This window comes from Lampetra planeri, chromosome 9, assembly GCF_965212315.1.
Source record: "Lampetra planeri chromosome 9, kcLamPlan1.2.h2, whole genome shotgun sequence".
Classification (NCBI taxonomy): domain Eukaryota; kingdom Metazoa; phylum Chordata; class Hyperoartia; order Petromyzontiformes; family Petromyzontidae; genus Lampetra; species Lampetra planeri.
Window position 1 is genome coordinate 12,520,566 of NC_136115.1, and position 21,729 is coordinate 12,542,294.

Consider the following 21,729-nt stretch of genomic DNA (forward strand, 5'->3'; position numbering starts at 1 on the left):
ATGTCTTAGTCCCATGGCACGATGCCGTTAGCGAAAGCAAAAAAAAACGACTCATAAGATCAAAATCAGCAAACAACAACAATCCTTCATTTACTTTAATTTCACATCGACTAACGCCCGCCTGGTTTGTGTGTTCTTTTTGCCGTGGCACCCCAACTGACGCTTTTGCCCCTCGGCAGCTCGCGTTTGCCACCGCCTCCCTGCTGACCTGTCCGGAAATAAAACCTGAACCTGGCAAACACCCCACGGACTCCGTTGCATTGCATCTACTACTAATGTCTGGCCTCCAGCCCCGCCGGCCGCGCGACTCTCTCGCCGGCCGGTTGCACTGGGGCACTGTTTGAGAAATCCTTCAACGTTGCCGCGGTTTTAATTTGAGTTTGAGCACCGCTAGCCCCCCCCCCCCCGCCACTACCCCACCCCCACCACCCCACCCATTGCTCTTTGAGTGGCTGTAACATTTAAGCTCTTGGCGCTGGTGATCCTCAGGTGTTCTAATTAATTTTCTGTTGACCGAGCCAGATATTTCCATGTTGTAGGAAACAAAGCAAAGTGCTTAGGGGGCAAACCAGAAGGAAAGATCGGCCACCTTCATCATTGGCACTGCCTCGTGACAGGAATCGATCCCCTGACAGAGCTAACATTAACAACATCGGTTCTTCAACTTCAGAGCAATGGCATTTTATTCTCTGTCGTGACGAAGAATCGTAGCCCAAGATGTTTGCCAAACAATGTTATGCTATAGCGTGGTATTATTAACGAAGATGGTGAGTTTCATTTTGATTTTGTTATCTGTGCTTGTGCACCACTGTCAAAAGATTTCCTTTGTGGGTTTTGGGATGTTTTTTTATTATTTCAAAGCGCTCCGGATCATTCTTTTTGTTTTTATTGTATTTCCGTTCGTGAGCGTTTCCTGCGGTCGGTGCGATCGTTTTTTGCCGAATTATCCGCCCCGCAAGTCCACAACTCAATTCACCGATTTAACCCCCCTTCCATCCAGACATAATCCTACTGCCAGTGCCAACAGCTTACCGCAGAGGCACTCACGTCCTTTAGAAAAAATATTTCACCTATTTGTAATATCTACTGACCCATTATGCAAGAATCTCCTGAAAGCGATCATCTGAGATGGATGAGGGAAAATAACTGCAGACGTTTAAAATATTAAGGATAACATTAAAACACCAAAACGCTTCCAGGGTGCCGGTTAGGTTCCCGACTCTCCAAATGTTTGGCCGCGTGAGCTGCGTTCCGAGCAAACCGAGCCAGCGGCAGATGCGAGAATCTCTGCCTGCTTTATAAAACCCGAGAAATGTTTAAACGCATTTAAGGGAAACGGATATGAATGCCTTAACAGCCACCGGCTAATGCCAAAAGTAGTCTTTAGCCTTTTTAGCACAAACACGGGGTTTTGTCGACAAAATTCGCTTCAGTGGACATCCGGGCGGGCCCTCTAGCGGCAGAGGCAGCAGGATCAGACACGAGCCCTCGTCTCCGCCGACGTAAAACCACAACGCGCGGTGCTGTGCAGGCGACGCGAGCGACAGGGTTCAGCGTGACGGCCTTCGCTATCCTTTATTGTCGGGGTTAAGGATGGGTGGTGGGGGCGGGGTTGTTTCACTGAACATATATATGCAAACATATTGCACGCATAGGAATAGAGATGTTTTCCCGGTTGGTTATCTTCATGTCAGAGTTGCGTTGAGCATGTGCTAAAGGCCCCCCCCCCCCCCATTTGTTCCGCTGGCTGGGAAGTGGCATCCGTGCAGCTTGGGGGGGGGAGGGGGGGTGGGGGGGGACTGGCACCCATGGAGCATTTTTTAATACTTCAGAGAAAAGTTCACTTGGCCCGGAAAAAGATTAAAGCTCCGTTTCACAGCTGCGATTGAGAGATGTGTGTGTGTGTGTGTTGTTGTGCATATTTTAAGAAGCCGGGAGTGAGGCATTGGGGAAGCGGGTGGATGATCGCAGCGCTTTAAGGGAAGAAATGTAAAACATCCATAGCGGTGCAATGCAGATGTTCAGACAACTTGTCACAATAACCCGGCGATGGAGACAGCTTGAGGAGAAGCGCAGACGGTGATGTCCCTCCTCGCGAAAACCGTCTTTCTGTGTGTTGTGGCTCTGTCCACGTGTAAAACATCAACACTGGGGCATGGTGTTGGCCACCCACCCCCTCGTGTGCCATGCTGGTCTTCATAGGTGCCCGCTGGCAGCACTTTTCCCCAACAGTCTGATGAAAGCAATACAGGGGACCTTTTGGCTTATTTTTAAGTCTTCGATTTGAATTCAAGAGACGCGTGTAATATGGCGAATAGCGAGTTTAGAATAAGCATGAGCAGTCCGGTGCTGTCACTGGATATTACCAATGCCGGATTATCCTAGTAGCAGAAGTAGCTGCATATGTAGCTACGGGCCCCGCACTTTCAAGGGCCCCGCGATAAATGCTTTCAACCTATCAATGCCGGATCAGTGATTCTGCACTTGCTCTATTACTATAGTATTATACCGCGTTTAACTTTTATGAACGACTGGGTTTTTGAGGTTAGCGATTTGTCGTATTATCTGGGCTGTATAGCAAATGAAAAAATACAAGTACTTTACTATGCAAGTAAAAAATGTATGTGTTTTAATATTTACGTGTTTTTTTTTATTTAGGGCCCCTTTATAACATATGCTACAGGCCCCGCACTAGCTTAATCAGTCACGGGATATCACGTGTGAGATGGGGAATGGACAGCGTGTGGCAGGACAAGCATGTGCATAGAGGATCCTGTTTATGCAGATTCACCGTCTGTAGTTTCAACAATGTCTTGAGTATCATCTAGGCCAGTAACTTCACGCAGCCTCTCATGAAAAGCATCTGCAACGTGGTCAGTCTTAGTGTGTACCACGTGTTCTCTTAGTATATGTATTCCCGCTCGCAGCCAACCCCAAGTGATGGTGAAATTAACCAGTCCTTTGCCTCCCCTAGGTCGACACAACCTAAAATAACTACCTGGTTCGATGTGTAAATATTTGCCACTCGGGAGACAACGGCATCCGGGCATAGTGCTGGCCCCCCACCCCCTCGTGTGCGGTGCCAGCCTTCATAGGTGTTCGTCTGTTGTTAAGGCTATACGGGGGGTCTTTGCTTGCTATGTTTGTACATCTATTTGTGTGTATTTGACTATAATGTGTGTGTTTGTGTTTATATGTCTGTTATTATTTACGAATGCAAGTTCATTATTAATCCAAGTGCGTTTCCTAGCCATGTGCAGCAATATCAGCAATCAGTATTATGTCAACATGTTACGGAGCCTCCACTAGGTTGAGGCTGGAGCTTTAAATGAGTAGCTGATGGCAGTACACTGCTGCACGACGAAGGCCCTCGTTCAGCAGCTGACTGCCCAACGTGCTGGGCATGTTCACGTCTCCATCCCATTACCGCTCATCCTCGCAGCAGCGGCTATTCGCTGGCCATCGAACAGAGATGTGCTTCTGCGGCCGTCTGGAACGCGCTCTCTCTCTCTCCTCCGACGTTAGGAAGGCACTGGAGCTATGCACTTTTAAAACTAGATCGATAACTAATTTCTTTAGAACTGCTTTTTGGTGTTTAGTTTGTTGTCCTTCCCCCGCACCTCCCGATAGCGCGGTTTGCTATGTACGGTGCGAAAGAAGTTGAACACGCATACAAACATACTTCTCTCCATGTTAGTCGCAACGTGGATGGCAGCGGGATCAGTGTGTGTGTGTGCGCGTGTGTGCGCGCGGGTATTTGTTTGCTACAAATCTTGGCGCGTGTTGGGGGGGGGGGGCATGGCGTTGCGACGCTCTTGAAGCTTGACAGTGCTCCCCGTATTGGTTTAGCACGGAGCGGAGTCAAACGCCGCCAATTATGGCACGCACAACAACGTGCATGCCCGTGTGCGTCTGCTGTAATCGTTTACCATTGCGTGTGAGCTGTGTTTATCCGTGTTGTTGTTTTGCTGGCAGGAGTTTGCAGTGCCGGACATGCAGGCTGAGCGCTGTTCGTGGCAGGGCTCTGTCGGTGTACGCAAGTGTGTGCGTGTGCGCGCGCGTTCACGGGGAGCGGTCGCGCAGTGGTTAGCACGCTACACTTCGAAACCGGCGACCCGAGTTCAAGTCCCACTCACAACCAATGACAGTGGCAAATGTTTGATCTGCTGGAGTGTGTAAATTTCAGCACTGGGCAGACAGAGGCGGCCGTGCGTGGTGTTGACCACCCACCCATCTCCTGTGCTGTGCCGGCCTTCATAGGTGCTCGCTAACAGCACTTGTCCCAACAGTCTGTTACAGGCTACACGGGGGGGCTTTGTCTTTGGGGAGTGCTGTCAGAGTGTCAAACACAATGTGCTACAAACCCAAAGGGCCGAATGCTATTCCCAGTCATGGCTAATATCAGGGGCAAGTGATGTCTGAACTGGTCCTGGGTCTCCCCTAGGTCGACTTAACCTGAAATTAGTACCTGGTGCGGTGTATAAGCATCAGCACTGGGCCAAAACGAGATGGCTTGGTGTGGTGCAAGCCACACCACCTCCCAGTGCACAGTATCAGTCTTAGCAGATGCCAGCCAACAGTTGCACTGTTCTATAGCTCTAAGCAGGGCATCGTCATCTCTGTGTGTATGCACGTGTGTATACAAAGTTTAAACTATCAAGTACGTGTGGTACTGGATGTACCACCCCATTGTGCACCAATGTCAGCCTACTCACTAACGCTATTATGCCCCAACAGTATTATACAAGGCTAAGCGAGGCATCTGGCCTGGAAAAGAGGATTTAATTACTTTATAATGATATATGATTATCTCTGGGAGACATTAGTTTGAGCTGTGCTTTTGCCGAATGTTGTTCTTTAACGGCTTTGAGACATTTCGCATAAAGATGTAGCCTGCTTGGAGGGTCTTGGCCCGTTGCCACAATTGCTCGGGAAATTGTCATAATTAATGCTTTGGGGCATTAACTCGTTAATTTAAGCCCCGTGGGAATAAGTAATGGTTTGACATTACGTCTGGGCACTTTCTATCCTTTTCCTGGAGCCTTCTTACGATGTGCTGTGTCTGTCTCATCGTAGGCTTACAGAGGCAATGGAAACCCTTGAAACGGATATCTTCACATTTTATTCAATCTTGATTTGAAGCTTTCGTGACTGCAGGAATCCATGCTGTGTGGTTATTTCGGTAAAGTCACGTAGATAGAAAATTAATAGGGCACGACGTTTCGGTCGCAACACAAGCAACCGTCATCACGTGTGAAACAAACAGCAGGAAAACTGCTGACGCCAGCAGTTCACACAATACCAGTGGTTTCCCAATTTTAATGTTTTTACTAAAGGCGTAACTGCCTGGTCAGATTCTCGAACACAGTTGAGCAGTGGAGTGAGCAAGGAGGGATGCCACCTAATAATAATATGGATGTGAGAGCAACCATATCCATGTTATGGAGCGGCACCCATGTACACACCCTCGGCGTAAAGCTCCACGGGTTAAACGAGACCGTGAGAGCAGAATGTGCAGGATCTGACAGCAGGGCGAGGAAGAGAGTGGTGCTGTCAACAGCTTTGCCCGTAATGGCCGTACAGACCCAGTTACCCTGAACTTGAGTTCCATCACAGCCACCCTGTGGAGGCACCTCTGAATGTGGGGTGCATATGGGGAAACATGCCCACTCCCCCCCCCCCCCCCCCACAGGCCTACCCGTCCCCATGGAATGAACCCTGTGCACCGGGACTTGCTCACTTGTGTGGTGGTTGGCACCTTGGCTGTGCAAATAGGCAACGCGTCGTCTGGAACAGCGTGCATCTGGGAATTCCCGCGGTAGCGTGGCGGAAATGCGGGGTCAGTTCGGACGTGGGCGCACACAGAATTGGGAACGAACGCGATAACAAACGACCAAAGCTGTGATGAATAACCACTGGGCGCTTGAGGTTGGACTCCCCGCGAGGGCCTTGTCCAACCTGGAAAACCCCCCTTGCGAACAGGAGAAGGGCAAAAGCAGCCACTAAACGCATAATAAACTGTTTATGCACGCGGGACGAAACACGAACCCGCACACGTGCCACTCACCTGCATGTACGCGGCTTGTGGCACCAGTCTGCGTGTGCGCACGTGTGCGTGCGTGCGTGTTTGAAAATAATGTTAGAGCTTGGCGAGCGGTGATGCGAAGGGTGGACGGTATTCCCGCTTCCGGCCAACATCAGCGGCGAATGACTGAGAACTTTGTCAGGGCCTCGCCGAAGTCAAATTTGCCGTAAACGAGTAGCTGCTACGGTGTGTGTACATCAGCACCGGGGCAAGACAAAAGATGGTCATGGCTTGGTGCTGGCCACACGTGCCTCTTCGACCTGCGTACCATGCCAGCCTTAATAGGTACTCGCCAAGGGCACTTGACCCCCAACGATCTACGACTCGACGTGGGATCTGCATTTGAACAAACGCCGTGGTGGCGAGATGTTAACTGCCTCACCTGGTATACAGGAGATCGTGGGTTCGATACCAACCCTGAAGCCTGTGTATTTTGAGTTTGTATGTCTCTCTCCCCGTGGTCTTTCTCCACATTAAAAAAACACGCGTTTAGAGTATTTGGCGACTAAACTTTTTTACATGATAAGCCACTTCATTTGTGGCCAGGTCACTTCTGAAATCGAGCTATATAGCTCAGTGGGCCTTACCTGGTAAAATATAAATAGTTTAGTGTAATGTAGCGTTATGCACCAGCGGAGGTTTTAGTCAATTGTGCATTGATGATGTAATCTGTTGTAAATGCAACTGGGCTCTCTGACCAGGCCGTTACGAGAGAAATCACTTCTCCTGCCAGAATAACAAATCCTGTTCATATTTGTTTTATGTTTTACTTGTACGTGCGGTCACGGCATCAGCAGTGACTAACTCCAAAGTGCACGATATATATACACACCCACACACACTTTACAAACGTAGCCAGTACGTGTGTGTGTGTATGATGATTGCGCACATCGGATTGTTGAATGAAAGGATAATTCACGTGGCTTTAATTCCAACGACTACGCAGTGTTTACGGCATCGCCAGGGCATAACCGATTGTGTTTAGCCATGGGCATGGAGGGAGGGGGGGTGAGGTTGTTTAGAGTTGGAAGGGTGGGCGGGGTTTTTGGGGGGAGGGTGTGTAGGGGGGAAATTGGGAGGGGAGACCCCCCCTTTCTGCCCGCCTGCCCCCCAAACGCCGGAAGTAACGAGCAGCTCCGCGTACAACCCCCCCCCCTCCCCGTTGAGCTGGTGGCAGGCACACGCCACCACCGAAGCAGCTTTTCGGCGACCGATGCATTATTTCGCGAGAGGCGAGGACGGCCCTTCTTCTCCCCCTGGTTCTCTGCCTCACTCCGAACCTCCGCTGGCTCTGCTGCTCCACCTGTCGCTCATTTGTTTCCCTTTCCGATCACCTGTCACTTTCGCCCGATTGTCTATGCTCAAGCTAATGTCCCCCCCCCCCCGCCCCCCCCCGTAATTGTTTGCAGTTGCTCTGTTGAAGTGTCTGTCGTGTTTTTCGCTGCTCCCCGTTTCCCGTTATAATTCTCGCGTGTGTTTGTGTTTTCTCTCTCTTTGTCGTTTGTTTTAGGGCCCAATTGGACTGGATGGAAAGCACGTACGTCAAATATCTCGGCTGCACAGAAGCATAATTGTTTTAACTTTCGATTGTTAATGTAATGGGCGTGCATGTTTAGGTCTGGTTTTTGTACAACAGAATTATATCCACGCTATTTATACTAGGATTGTTTTAGAGTTTGTGATGGCGCTGTGTGTTTAGTGGACTCGGCCAGGATAACCCTGGCGACTTAAGTTCGATTCACAGCCACGGCTAACATCAGTCGCGAGTGATATCTCGCTCCACCCAATCCCAAACTGCCAACTCCCCCACCCTCTTCACCAGTCCGTACTGACCCGCATGGTGAAGTATGGTCAAACTGACCGCCAAGACACGGGGGAGACATCCACCCACCAGTGGATTCATGCAGGGCAGTTGTAGATTTATTATGAAAAGTATTCAAACTATGAATACTCGATAAAATATGCAGCGTTCTCAAACAAATGTTGCCTTACTTAGACTATTTTAAACTGTTTTTTTTTTACTAAAACTCACAAAAAATGTTTTAGTACGTATAAGCAAAGAAGAGGAATTTACATTTATTAAGCACTTGCATGCAACTGCATCTCAATGGATTCATTTACAGCTCTGTTATAAATATTCCAATGCCTCGAGTGATTATTCATAGCCCCTTCCCCGCTGTTTATGTTCGCAGGGTCAGCCGGGTACCAAAGGAGAGCTTGTGAGTTGTCTTTTAGTCATCTCGGTCGCTACCGCCACCATCACCACCACCGCCACCACCATCGCCACCACCGCTGCCACCACCACCGTCACCGCCACCACCACCGTCACCGCTACCACCGTCACCACCGCCACCAACGCCGTCACCATCACCGCCACCACCGTCACCGCCACCACCGCCACCGTCACCACCACCAACCGCCACCAACCACCACCGCCACCACCGCCACCACCGGTTTCCCCCACACTCTCACATGGTCCACTGTTTTGAAGCAAGAGTAATAGTGACTGTGTCCACCGCACAGATGGCTCGGAGAAGTCGGACTCTAACAAAGCGACAAGAAGCGACGCCTTTGAATGCGCGTGCACGGAAAAGCAAGTTGACAGTTTGGAATAGAACGTTGCGGGGAAACGTCGACGAAGTCAGAAAGATGAGGTTACAATCTGAGAGACACGTGTGAGGATCGGAGGAGGATAGGATTAAGCAACTTGGAGGCTGGGAATAGAACGTGGTGGGAAAGCATTGCAGGGGTCGTGATGGGAGGGACACGTGTGCAGAATAGAGGAGGGCAGGTTACCAATGTGAGCATTGGATTGGCACCCTGTGATTGGCACCCTGTGATTGGGGACCAAGGGAAAAATCTAATGCCAGATGGCAGTGTTGATGATGATGATGAGACTGTAAGTGTGTTTACTGCACAACAGTTATGGGATCCATTAGCAATGGATGGCCACATAGGGTGCGAAAGAAGTTCAACATACATATGTTGGCCGTGATGACCTCTTCACCTCGACCTTGATGTGGCCCATGCATCTCTCAGTTTGGCGCCAATGTCACCCATGTTCGCCGTGCACTCATTACACAGCCCCGAGGCTGTGTTGAGGCGGCCAATGGGAGAACACGTGACGGATCGAGCTCAAATTGGCAAACTCGCGGAAACGACTTCGATAGAAACCAACTTCAAACGCTGCCTCACCGAGTGACGCGCCGCAGCCAACCTTTTGCCGTAACCACTTTGCGGCAGGCTAATAACGGTGCCGTATACAATAACACGATAGTAACGATGGTCAATGACAAACCCCCCACCACACGTAGCACGCTATCCCTCTGGGTCTGAAATAGTTGTTTTTCCCCAAGAGACGTATGCAACAACAAAAAACAAGTTCAACATCTTCCTGCAATACATAAGCAACGAAAAAACAAATCGTGGCGGCCCAGGCGTTGATTGTCGGAGCGGTGACGATGATTAGAGTCGCGCTGCTCGGTTCCGTGAGCCGTGACAGAGGCGCTGATGCTCTTAGCCGCTTTGGGTTTCCGATCGCGCCGGTGACGGATGCTCGGCAAGCGGCCACCATGGGTGGCACGGAGAGACGATGGCGCTCAGAACTCGCCAGCCAAATCTGGGCGCGCGGCTCAACCGTGTCGTCTCATCCCTGGCTCAGTCTTGGCTCAGTCGTGGGGCGTCCATCGCTGTGCGGTTTCAGGTGCCCTTCTGGACACGGCCTTGCCCTGCGTCGTACAGAAGAGAGAGTGTCTATGTTCATTGGTGACTGTATACGTTGGCATTTTGCAGTAATGATCTGTTTCGTGTATTGGGTGAAACGGTGGCGCAGTGCTTATTGGCGCATTGGGCTACAAACCTGAACACCTGAGTTCGACTCCCAGCCACGGCTAATGACGGTGTCCAGTGATATTCAACCCGTTATTGTACCCCATGGCTGACAGAGTGTTGGAAGGCCTTCATCCAGCAGTGGATTGTTAAATCCCTGAATATCTGCATGCAGCTGGGTGGCTGTGTTGTTTATTCATGGATTTTTTTTTCACTGCATTGCGATTCAAATCGATAATTAATCATTTACAGGCATTAAACAAGTCCCGCTGCTGGGTGAAGTCTTCTCCAAGCTGTATCAGTAATGGGGGGGGGGGCGGGTTGTATGACCATACTTCACCACACTGATAAGTGCGGGTTGGTCAACAACACTGCTAATCGCAACTCCAAATAACACGGTTGGCTACGTACGGTGCAAAAGAAGTTCAACATACATACAGCAAGCCATTTCAAATGTCATTGGGCAAAATGCCATCGGGCAAACATCACCAATGTAAGATCTGAGTATCAGAGCGTTGGGTCAGGGTTAGGGAGTCGGAGGGTCGGCCAATTATCGTTTTGCAAGAAAACGCGAGATCCGGGCTCGAGCCATGCCCCCTGTACCAGCGGAGCTCTTTTGGGGCCCGACTCGTGCCCTCCCGCACGAACAGCAGCCCTTGAAGTTGGCCCAAGAAAGGCGCTGAAATGGTTGGGCGGGGGGGGATTAAATAAAGAATTATCAAGGGGGACGAAAAGCAATTAATGTTGTTGTTTTTTCGAAAAAAACAAGAACCCACATCAAATGTTGGCTTTAGAGTTGACCTCGTGACCCCTATACAGCACAGCTCTGCCAGAGCCATTCGTTGAAATTCCCGCAACTCTGTGTCACTGTATTGTTATCGTTAGGCAGCTAGTAAACAGTCGTAATGGGCAGGGCAAACAAATACGGAGTGGTCCAGTGAGCAAATACAATACGGGCTTGATGAAGAGCTTGATGAAAAGAATTGCAGAGCAAATTAAGTGCCTGCCGCATTCCTGCAACACGGATTAAGGAACATGTTGGAACATCACACGGCTTGCATCCAAAACAATGTTGCATTAATGAAAGACTGCAATCATCATCATCGTCATCATCGTCCAGATTGCTCGGAGGTCTGAGTGGTTGTGACATCTTGCACAAGAAGCCTCCATCTCTCATGATCTCGTGCCAGCCTTGACGCATTCACCGCAGTCATTCCAAGCATCGCTCTCGCACCATCTACCCAACACATCTTCTGCCTCTTTTCTCCACGTCTTCATTAAATCATCCCCTCCCTTCCCTCGATCACCTCAATTTTGTAGACCATTATTTGCTCCGTGACCCAAGCATTTTTTCTCAGTCTGCGACACCCAGGGCATTGGTCTTCTCCTAGAAGTCCAGCTGACTTCTAGTCGTCTTTTATTGCACCACACCGCTCAAAATTTTCAAACCTTTTACGGTCACGTTTGTTAAACACCCAACATAGGAAACGCGTTCGGAAACACCAGCGATCGCATCATTTTCAACGTTGTCGCCCGTAGAATAGATTTCTCTTTACAAATGGGTGTCAGCGCAATCGCCGCCCCCCCCCCCCGCCCGTAGCCATTCCACTCCATCTCCTAGCAGACGACCACAGGGGGCGTAACCCCAAGGTTCTGGCTAAAATCCACCGCGGGTCAATCAAATCTGCTCTGGCCAAAATATCCGCTTGCTCGTCAGTTCTCGAAATCCCCTCTTCTCCCAACACAAACGAGACCGAGCATCGTCGCCTAACTTGTGCGTTTCAGCAAAAAACTTTCCAGCAAAAATATAATTTAAGGAAAATAAATATATTTTTTAAAATGCAACATTCTAAGGAGAACGGGTCATCATTTCCATGCAGCGCACGCGTGGAACGAGCAGCACTTGCAAAACGCACACGGAATGGCCGGGCCTCTCTCGCGATGGCGCCATCAGCACTAGCGAGGAATATTTATCGGGCGATTGCAAGCCGGAATGGAGCCGAGTCTGGCCAAAATGAAGCCCACGTCTGGCTGGACGTCAGTCTGGCCCCACCGGCCCACTGGGGGGGGGGGAGAGACGCAGGGGGAGCCCGCCGGTGTCGGAGGTCTGGCCGCTGCCCTGGGGCTCAACAGCCCTCGCCGGCACAGAGCGCTGGGCCCCGTGGGACTCCAGCCGCCTGGGGGTCCGCTCGACCCCCTCGAGCCTGTTTCGTATCTTTACGGGAAATTCGAGCTCAAAAAAACTTAACGCATACGTGCGCAAAAACGCACGCAGCTTTGATGTTGCGCTGGAAGCCGTGTGGTTTTGTTTAAATTTGTCAAATTGAATGCGATCGCATTTACTTACGGCTAAAATTGTCCGAAGATGTTGAGCGTGGAGAGCGTGTGGTGACCGGCTCTAAATGCCGGCCCATATTTTGCCGGAACGAAAAGCAGGATTTTTGCAGCCAGCCCTCTAGGTGAAAGCAAATCAAGGGCGACGTGAAGGTTCGTGTTTTAGCACCGATTGCGACACTAAACGATGGCATTTCTCGTCCCTTGGCGGTCGAGGAAAGGGTCTACTGGCCGCATACACGGCGGGGCTGCGATCGCGAGGTTGGGGGTGTCTGTTTGTGCAACTACGGTCAAGTGAAAAGCAAAGTGTTCGCTTGACCGCTTGTTTTAATTTTCTTTTCAGGGGCCTGCTGGTCCAAAAGGAGATAAGGTACGAACTACTCCAGGGCTCCTCCAATTCCCCGCGCCCTCCCCCCCGTGCACGCATGAGTGCACATGGAAACACGTGCATTTCTGGTCACCCTTGGCACAATTTTAATTCCGTCAAATAAAACAAATGTATCTGTTAATTTCTAAAAACGTTTTTCTGAAGGGGTAGCTGTTGGGGTATAAAGTTTGCCGTTGATCCGTCTGGCCTGATGTTTTCATCTTTACCGCCGTATAAGCCAGACACCGGGGGCGCTCTGCGCCAAATTGATTCACGTGTGAACTCCACATCGGCAGGCTCTAAGCCGGCGCACATCCGTCACGTCAGATTCACACGATCTCGCGGGTGCCCTCAAAGGAAAGAAATACAATACCGATCCCCCATGAGCTGCAAGTGCACGCTAACGCAACATAATTTCTATTAAAAAAAAAACAATCTCTCCCGAAAATAGACTTGCCTTGCTTGATTGGTTGGGCAGTGATCCAGGGATGCGTAACCCCGGTGTCATCAGCACCTTCAGATCAAAAAACAACCGATGCAGACATGCAGCGTAGATTGTATCCGTGCCAATAAATCCAAATGCATTTTCCTGCACACACTGATTAATGACCCCTCATGAATCATCGCCCATCACGAAATCACCAGGGACGCACCAACATCTCGTCAGATCTTGGAAGCTAAGCATGGTTGAGCCTGGATAGTGCTTAGATGGGTAACTATCATGGACAAACGTTGTTTTTAGACGGCTACAGGGCCACATTGTGTGCAGCAGAGGGGCAGTGCAGCAAACTACAATGTTGTTACTGTACTTGTACGCTCCCACGTGCATGTTCCCCCCACCTTCACCAACCCGCATCGTGACCAGCGTGGTGAAGTTCGGTCAAAAGACCTCCACGGCCAACAATGCCATGGCAGAGTTCTCATCCAGCAGTCGACTGACTCGAAGGGGGGTGACGCTCAAATTCAAAGTTGCTATTTTCGAGATCACGGCCTCCTGGTGGTATTCGTTTGCCGTTAAAACGAAACCACTGGTCAACGGAGTCGATAAATGCGGTGCAATCTATAGGTATAGGCATGGTAATAAGCCGGCTACCGGCAACCAAAATGACAAGAAGAGCAATTTTTTTTCCAAGTCGGTAAAAAGAAAATCTATATTTCAAAAGCCGCAATGCACGTGAATACGAGACGCGGTCCTTAATGAATAATGTCACAAAGGTCACAAAGGAGAGGCCTTAAAGAGCCGCAAGTTGTCGACCCCTGTGGTATAAGCGCATATGCTGAGAAGTAAGGGAATTGTGTTCTGAGCAACTTGTAAATGTGAGACAGAGTAGGCTGGCAGATGCAGCTGTTGACTTTAACACCAAAAGTAACAACTTGAGAGGTGTGGGGCCCAGACAGCTGAAACGCATATTGCGTGACACCCCACTGTACATGAATACAGATGTACAGTACAATGAATCATTGCGGTAGTGCGTCGCTTTTCGGACGCAGCGAATCACTTTTAAGTTGAGATATGTCGCATGGGACAGATTCCATCCAATCACGGTCACGGTCCTGATGATGCGACTGCGAAAAACTTCACGCCTGAATCGCAACACACTCGACGAGCAAAGCTTGATTAAGATCAACAAATCAGGTTTTTTTTTTGTTAACGATGGAAAGTTACCGATTTTCAAACAAAAAAGGGGCAATTTTAATTTCGAACAAACCGAGATATTTCTCCCCTTTTTGATGTCCATTTTACCTCTCCGCCCGTCGCGTTTTCCACCACTTCACACAATGATCTCCTTCTTTTGCAGGGCGACCAGGGTGACATGGGCGCGAGGGTAAGGTGGAATCGAGGCACCGGCCCGCAGCTGTTTTAATTATGCACGGCTTTTTGAGCCTCGAGATACTAACATTAAAATAACAGCCGTGTGGGTTTTTTTTTATTTCAACTTGCCTCCTTTCGGCTCTGGTGGGGTGAGCAGAGAGAGGGTTGGGGGGGGGCGGAGAGCTTGGCTCCACTGCACTTGCTATTTTGTTTGATTTCGTGCAGCCCAGAAGTGGCAGCGAGAATTCCGATCCGTCACTTAATTCGCTGCTGACATAATCTGCAAAAGAGGAATGCGGCAGAAGCCAGCAGAGCGCCCAGAACAAACAGAAGCGGGCGTCAATTACGCCGCGCGCATGTGGATCTTGTCTGCGGCTCGCGGAGGATTTAATATTTTTCTTTTCTCCAAATTTGCTGCCAAATTTCCCCAAAACAAAGAGAGAAGAGGTGCAGCCCGCGGGTTGCCGTGGTGAGGCCCCGGAGAGTCCCACCCCCCCCCCCCCCCTGATCGGTGGCAGTTTGTCTGGTGGCCGGGCCCTGGCAACCGCTCGTCCGTGTGGCTGTTTGCGGTCGAGTCAGACGCGCACAGGCGTCGTGGGGAGTTGGGTTTAGCAGCATCTGCGCTCTTCCACCGCGGTTGTACCCGAGCTGAAATGCCGCCGTCGCTTACACAATTCGTCTCACTATTTACCATCCCTGAAGCTACGCAAAAGTTTCACGTGCGCAATAATGGCCTCGTTATGAACAAAAATGCTGTTACCGTAATTTAAATAGTTTGCAGCGCGGTGGTTGATGCTAAATGAAAAGGAGCCTTATTAGAGATTAAAGCTTCCCAGAAGGCCAGACAGCGAGGGACATCCATTTACCGTTAAACCGTCTGGCTCGCTGTCCCAAATAGGTTCGCTTCATGGCCCCGGGTTAAGCCAAATGCCTAGGCTAGACAAACAGATGAGGTTTCTGTTTAAAATCTCTAAGTAGCATCGGAAAACTGCCCTTTGCTGCCATTGCCGGCCCAAAATCTGTAACGCGAGCGTGACTTAAATGAGGGCGGCCCTTTAAATGAAGGCTGGGCCAGTGCAGAGGTGAAGGGATTGTGATCGTGTGTCGACCCTCCTCAAATCCGATCACCTCTCGCCCAACTTAAGAACCCTCAAGCCCCTTTCGGCCTCAGCCCCTCAGATCTTGACGGCTGCCAGAACACTGATGACAGGCTTTGCTAGCATTTATTTTGGAGAAGAAGAAGAAAAAAAAACCTTCTTGGCAAAAATAAAATTCAAAGCGACTTTGCAAAACAATTCCACCTACGACTAGTGGGGCAGCATTTGACTTTGAGCGAGGCTTTGATCAGAGTGACCGGTGCAGTAGGCCGTGTTGGATTTAATCGTTCCTGAGCGAACCTCGCCCGTGCCACCCACGACAAGCGATCGAGACGATAGCACTGCCTCTAGCGCCGAGGGGAGGTCTGTGGGCACGGTACATAGGCTGTGCAAGGGCATGGGGCCGAGGCAATGCATGGTACAGGGCCCAGGCAGTCGCAGGGTACAGGGCCCAGACGGCCAGGGCCACAGGGATCCTGTTCACTTGAGGCCTATGAGAAACTGACTTCGGCCCAAACTGCAGCTGCTCTTGACGTTCTTGAATAATTTCTGGCCGAACAAAAAAAATGCCAAACCACATTCCGTCAATTGATAAAGGAGTAAATGGAGCCATGGCTTTAAAAATGAAACCAGTTTTTTTTCTCAGAAAATACTTTGTTGCCCTAGACCTAACATATTGCTTCGCGATTGAATTACGTAATGATGAGTTGTGTCTGAGCTTGCATAGCTTTCGTTTTTTCTTAACAATTAGCGAACAGTTGCTTTTGTTTCTAACGTGATAAATAGGGACCTGGATTTTAAGTGATGAATCAATGTCCAATGTAAGCAACAACAAAAAAGGCAAACGCATAACGAAAACATCACAGAAAATCCGAGGGCCCCAGTGATGAATAACCAAAGCCCGTGTGATGATGTGTGTTTGCATGCCTCACCCATGTTTTGCTGTGCGTTGTGATGTGTTTTTCCCCCCCAACCCCACAATCCCCTCTCCTGCTCATGGCTTTGTCGCGTCACGCGACAGGGCTTACCGGGGTTACCGCCCACACACAGCCATCTTCTGCACAGTAACCAGATCCACATGAAGGTCCGTGTTCTGGGGGGGGGGGGGGGTTGGTCGTGGGATGGTTTAAGTGCCAAATTCTGCGCCGTCACAGGCTGTGGCCGTGGCCACACAGCGTGCACACCTTTGGCTTGGGCCACCGCTCCACGCAAGCACAGGTCACGGCACCGCGGCTGGGCCAAGAGCCACTCGCAGAACCTTTGAGTGATATTTTGCGCCAATAAAATTTGGCTACTTGGTTCGTTCAGAAACACTGAATTTGCTGGCGGGATTGAGCAATGGGTTATTTTTTTCTCTTTTCTGCCGATGGACTCTCTCTCACTCCGATTGGCCACTTTGGAAAATTTATTGTTTTCAAATTTAGCCGTCTGAGACTCTTTTGGGCTGCTTGTGGCACCGCTTGTGGCACCACTTGTGCGCCATAATTCTGTCTGCCCGTTTAGTGCGGTAGCTGTGAGGCAATAGCTTCTGTTAATAAAATGCAATTATGCAATTTCGATTTGTAAGGCAATCAAATATGACCCAGTTTTTCATTGGTAATGTATTTTCTAAGCCAAAACGATCATCATAAATTGTACCATAGAATTTAGAAACTATTTTCTCCATTCTTGCATGCAACAAATTTTGGGCCCCCAAAAAAACGCATTTACTTTTTTTACAAATTGACGAATCGAAGAATACAAAATCCACCTCCGTTCTACCACCCACCCACATCGCGGTGGCCGGGCGGCAGACTAAATTTGCGCGTTTGGCGAAAGCCCAGTGACCTGTGTTTAAGTGGTCGTTGGAATCCAGCCATTTCTGTCTGGACCCTGTCAGCGCAGGGGGTCGGCCTCGGTGGCCCCTCTCGCCCCCCCCCCTATTCCATCTCGGGTTCCATCCGAGACGCGCACAATGGGAGTTTGCCAAGAAAACTGATGACCTCGGCCAGGCTGCCACGGACAGAGCTCTGCCTCGTTTTAACCAGGGGGTTTCACTGGCCCAGCTTGTCTCGGGCGAAGGTTGGATTCCCCCAGCCAAGCCTACGGCAGACGATAAGGAGATCCGTTGACGTTGGGCAGGAGACCAAATGAAGTGGGCGATGGTCAAGATTTTGGCGAAGAGGCCGTGTCGTTTGGACCAGGAGGCTGGCTCCTTAGAATGAGGCCTGCGTGTTTGCTCGCTGCAAACATCGAGCACATTGCTTGCAAACTAAAGAGGCAGTCCCCTATCACAACGACGCAAGCCACAGTTGGAATTGTACATTTATTATTCTCGGGAATTGTAACTTTTTTTGCCCACTCCCTTGCATTCTCAGCGATCTCGGCTCGTTCCACCACCAGACATACGGAGGTCTTGCCAGACAGCCCGTCTGACTGGCTGCATTTTGCAAGCAGCGAGGCGTTAATTAGAGGAATAATTGGTGGGACAGGGGTACATGGAATACATCACTGCGCTTGTCTTTCGCTCGGAGGCGAGCGTGATTTTTAAATCTGGCCGCGGACATGAAGAATTATGAGAGCTTTGAACATGCGGTTACTAAACTGCGCCTATTTTTTCATGTTCATCCAGTCTCCTTGTCTTCTCTACTTTAAAGTTGAGGTGATCAGCCTCTTGGCCAAATCTGATTGTGCGCTCAAACAGCCCGGGAGTCGGAATCCACAGGTAATCTGGGCAGCCAATCAAAACACAGGTAATCTGGGCAGCCAATCAAAACACCGACAAATACAGGCGCCCGGAAATTAAAGAGGAAGCTGGAGACCAGATTGATGTGTGGAGTAGGAAAAGTTTTGCTTTCTCCTCCTCCTGCTCACGCTTCTTCGTCTCATTCTCCGTCTCCCCATGGCGGAGGCGCGTGAATAACGCGCGCGCCTGCCAAAAACACGTGCCAGCGAAGGAGGGGGGGGGGGTGAGAAAATATGAAACGAACATAATTCTATAAAAGTGGGAGCTGCTTCCCCCCCCCCAACGCCTCTCTCAACACTGAGGGGATATCAATCACGGCACATTACCGTCTAATTTATGTTCCCTGAAGATTTGTCTAAGGTGCCGACGGTAATCATACGCACCTGTGAGGGTAGCGCTGCATGTGGGACAGGTAACGGTAATTCCGGCACTGAGAGGCGAGTTTGTTGTTTCGCACCTGGATTCCGATTTCTAGACGATTGTGACGTTTATCAAGTACAGGCTTTTCATCTCTCTCTTTACGGCTGTCTTTTTTTTTCCCTCCCTTTTACCTTCTGCCTCTCCCGACTCTCTCCTGCCTCTGCCGTGTTTCTCCTCTCCTGCTGCCCGTGCCCCCCAATCCTTTTCGCCTGCGTGACCGACCCTCCGTCCTCTCAGCTGGTGTTTCCTCGAACGGCTTACAGCTTTCTGGCGGCCGACCAGCACATTATTAAGCGGCGGATCATGAAGGTAGACTCCAGCGTGCCCACCCTCGGCTGCGCGTGGGGTCGCGTTCCCCCCCCGCCCGCCCCCACCCCGCGCCACACCGACGTCTGATTGAAGGCGCTCCGTCGCCCGCCAATGCCCCGTGCCAAAATGCGCGGTCGGCCCTCGCGCCCGGCCCACCTCCGTCCGCCGTCCTGCGATCGTGAGCAGAGCGGGCGGACGACGCGCCGCTCGTAATGTTGCCTGCCGGTCCCCGTTCTGCTGAAAGCTCAAAAATCTATCGGCGAGAGCGTGCGAGCTGCCCTGGTTTGTTGAGCGCGTTGAAATGGCAGTTGTAATCGCGAGGATTGGGAAACATTAAGCAGATGTTATGACTAAATAAATAAAGGCATGTCTACGATAGGAGCCTCAGGCCTGCACTTTTGGGAAGCAGCATCCATCCGGTCATGAAATTGACATTACTGGCATCGACCAAAGCTCTTCATGTCTCCATATGAATAATACGGAGAGGCGATGCGGCAGGAGTGTGTGCTAATGTGATGTGCGCGTGCACCTCCTTAGGGAGATGTACGCGCGCAAGGACACGTGCGTGCTTGCAGGTGCACCAGCGCTGCACGAATCTCGCCTCTTGTTTTTCCATCTTCCATCTTCCTTATCCACGTGGCTTTTTTTTCTACATCTGACCTTCAAAGCCGTCGACCTTCTCCGCACCGCGCGTTTCAGATCGGAGCGAAATAAAACTCGCGAGCCAGTTGTCCAAACACGGATCATCACAAACCCATTCTCCTGCCTCCTTCAGCCCAGGAATGGGTTCAAGAGTAATTACAACCAAGGTCGGATAGCATCGAGCTGTAGCTGCTGAGATTCCAGCGATAGCCGCGGCTTTTAACGCGCCCGTCTGCTTCCAGGGTACCCCGTGGGGGGGCGGGGCTGCGGTGTGTGCACCTGTGCTCGTATTCGGTTCTCGACGATGGTGATGATGATGACGATGATGATGGTGATGACAATGACGACGATGATGATGATGACGATGATGATGATGACAATGACGACGATGATGATGACGATGACGACGATGATGATGACGATGATGATGATCATGATGACGATGATGACGATGACGATGTGCCGTTGTGTCGCTGTGTCACTCGTGTGTGCCAGAGCAAATTTGCATAATGAATCTGCCGTTATTAATCCATGCGCAAGAAGAAGTTTGCGATATTTGTGGTGTATGAGAGGTAATGGTGTAATTTTGTGAAGAGCGATGAGCAGGGTTAATTGTTTTCTTAGAACTAGTCAAATATTAGCAACATCGTTAGTAACTTTGGAACCTGAAGAAGATGAAGAACCGATAAAGCTCCCGGCACGTGGGGCGAACCGTCGGATATAACACGCGGTACCGAAAACCGCATCTGAGAGGATAATAAACTAAATTATTTTAATGTTACCAGGTAAAGCCCACTGAGCTACGTAGCTCTTTTTCCGAGGCAACTTGGCCACAAATGTTAGCTCAACGAAGTGGCTTATCACGTGGAAATGTACAGCAGCCAAATACTCTAAATAATAGAACCCACATGGTCCTCTAGGCCGTGGCACCCTGCGTGAGGTGCAGGGCGGTGGCCAAAACCGCGCGCAGCCTCCTCCCTCCGCCCACGACCCACTCGACGCAGAGAGCCGCGTGCCGTGAACGCAGCGGCCAACCAAGTGCGTCTTTGGCTTGATGTCCCCAGGGAGACCAGGGCCAGGCGGGACCGCCCGGACCACCCGGCCCGCCAGGCCCCATCGGTCCCATCGGCCTACCAGGACCCAGAGGGCCGGCGGGCGATATGGGGAAAGACGGACCCCGTGGCCCCTTGGGGCTACCGGTGAGTGCATGTGTGTGTGTGTGTGTCGGAGTTGTGGGGAGTTGTAGTGTAGCGGGTAGCACACTGCGCTTGTGAACCCGGTGACCCGAGTTCTATTCCCAATCACGGCCGACACCAGTGACGATTATCTGAACTGGTCTTGGGGCTCTCCTAGGTCGACTCAACCTCAAAGGAGTACCTGGTGCGGTTGTTAAAAAACATCGCCACGAGGGAGACAAAGACAGCCAGGCATGGTGCTGGCCAGCCACCCCCTCATGGGCTGTGCTGGCCTTCATAGGTGCTCGCTAAGACCACTTGCCCCAAAAGTCTGTTAATGCTATACGGGGGGTCTTTGTTGTGTCGCAGTTAAATTCCCGAACACGGCTCGCATCAGTGGCAAGTGATATGTGAAGCTGTCCTCAACCGAACTTCGGTTGACCTGGTACAGTGTGGAAAATGTACACTCAGGAGACAAAGGTGGCCACCAGCCATGGTGCTCTACCCCCCTGATGGACCATGCCAGCTAAACACGAGTTCCTTGTCTATGCATATACATGTATATGTATTGGTGTGTGCATCTGCAAAGCGTGCACATGCGCGAGTATGTGCGGTGTGTGTGTGGCGGTGCAAGGGACGCAGCACATCCCCACATCTGCGCTGCGTGTTTTGCGAGTGCATGAGTGCACGCGTGTGTGCGTGCGTGACCCACTTATCCACCTGTGCCCCAGCGCCTTTATCCCTGCAATAACACCCGCCCTCTCATCCCCAATATCAATCCGGAAATTATCTTAAACATCCGCTCGGGAATTTTGCGCGCTTGGCCGGCGAAAAACATCTCATCGGGATTTTCAATCGCGGGACGTCGGTTTTTTCCACGGCTCTTTTTTTATTTTTGTTGTCCCAGCCACCCACCACAACCCCCTCCCCGTTC

The 21,729-nt window shown here is 50.6% G+C and overlaps 1 protein-coding gene across 1 annotated transcript in view; it reads left to right on the plus strand.

The window, feature by feature from the left end:
* The window catches only part of LOC144720772 (uncharacterized), a 97,482-nt gene that overhangs the window by 22,166 nt on the left and 53,587 nt on the right, over positions 1-21,729 (plus strand). Inside the window, exons 2-7 of the mRNA XM_078597798.1 lie at positions 7,596-7,622; positions 8,278-8,304; positions 12,591-12,617; positions 14,414-14,440; positions 16,546-16,608; positions 20,685-20,819. Of these exons, the coding sequence (XP_078453924.1) occupies positions 14,429-14,440; positions 16,546-16,608; positions 20,685-20,819 (210 nt within the window). The 5' untranslated portion in view covers positions 7,596-7,622; positions 8,278-8,304; positions 12,591-12,617; positions 14,414-14,428. The remainder of the gene's footprint in view (positions 1-7,595; positions 7,623-8,277; positions 8,305-12,590; positions 12,618-14,413; positions 14,441-16,545; positions 16,609-20,684; positions 20,820-21,729) is intronic.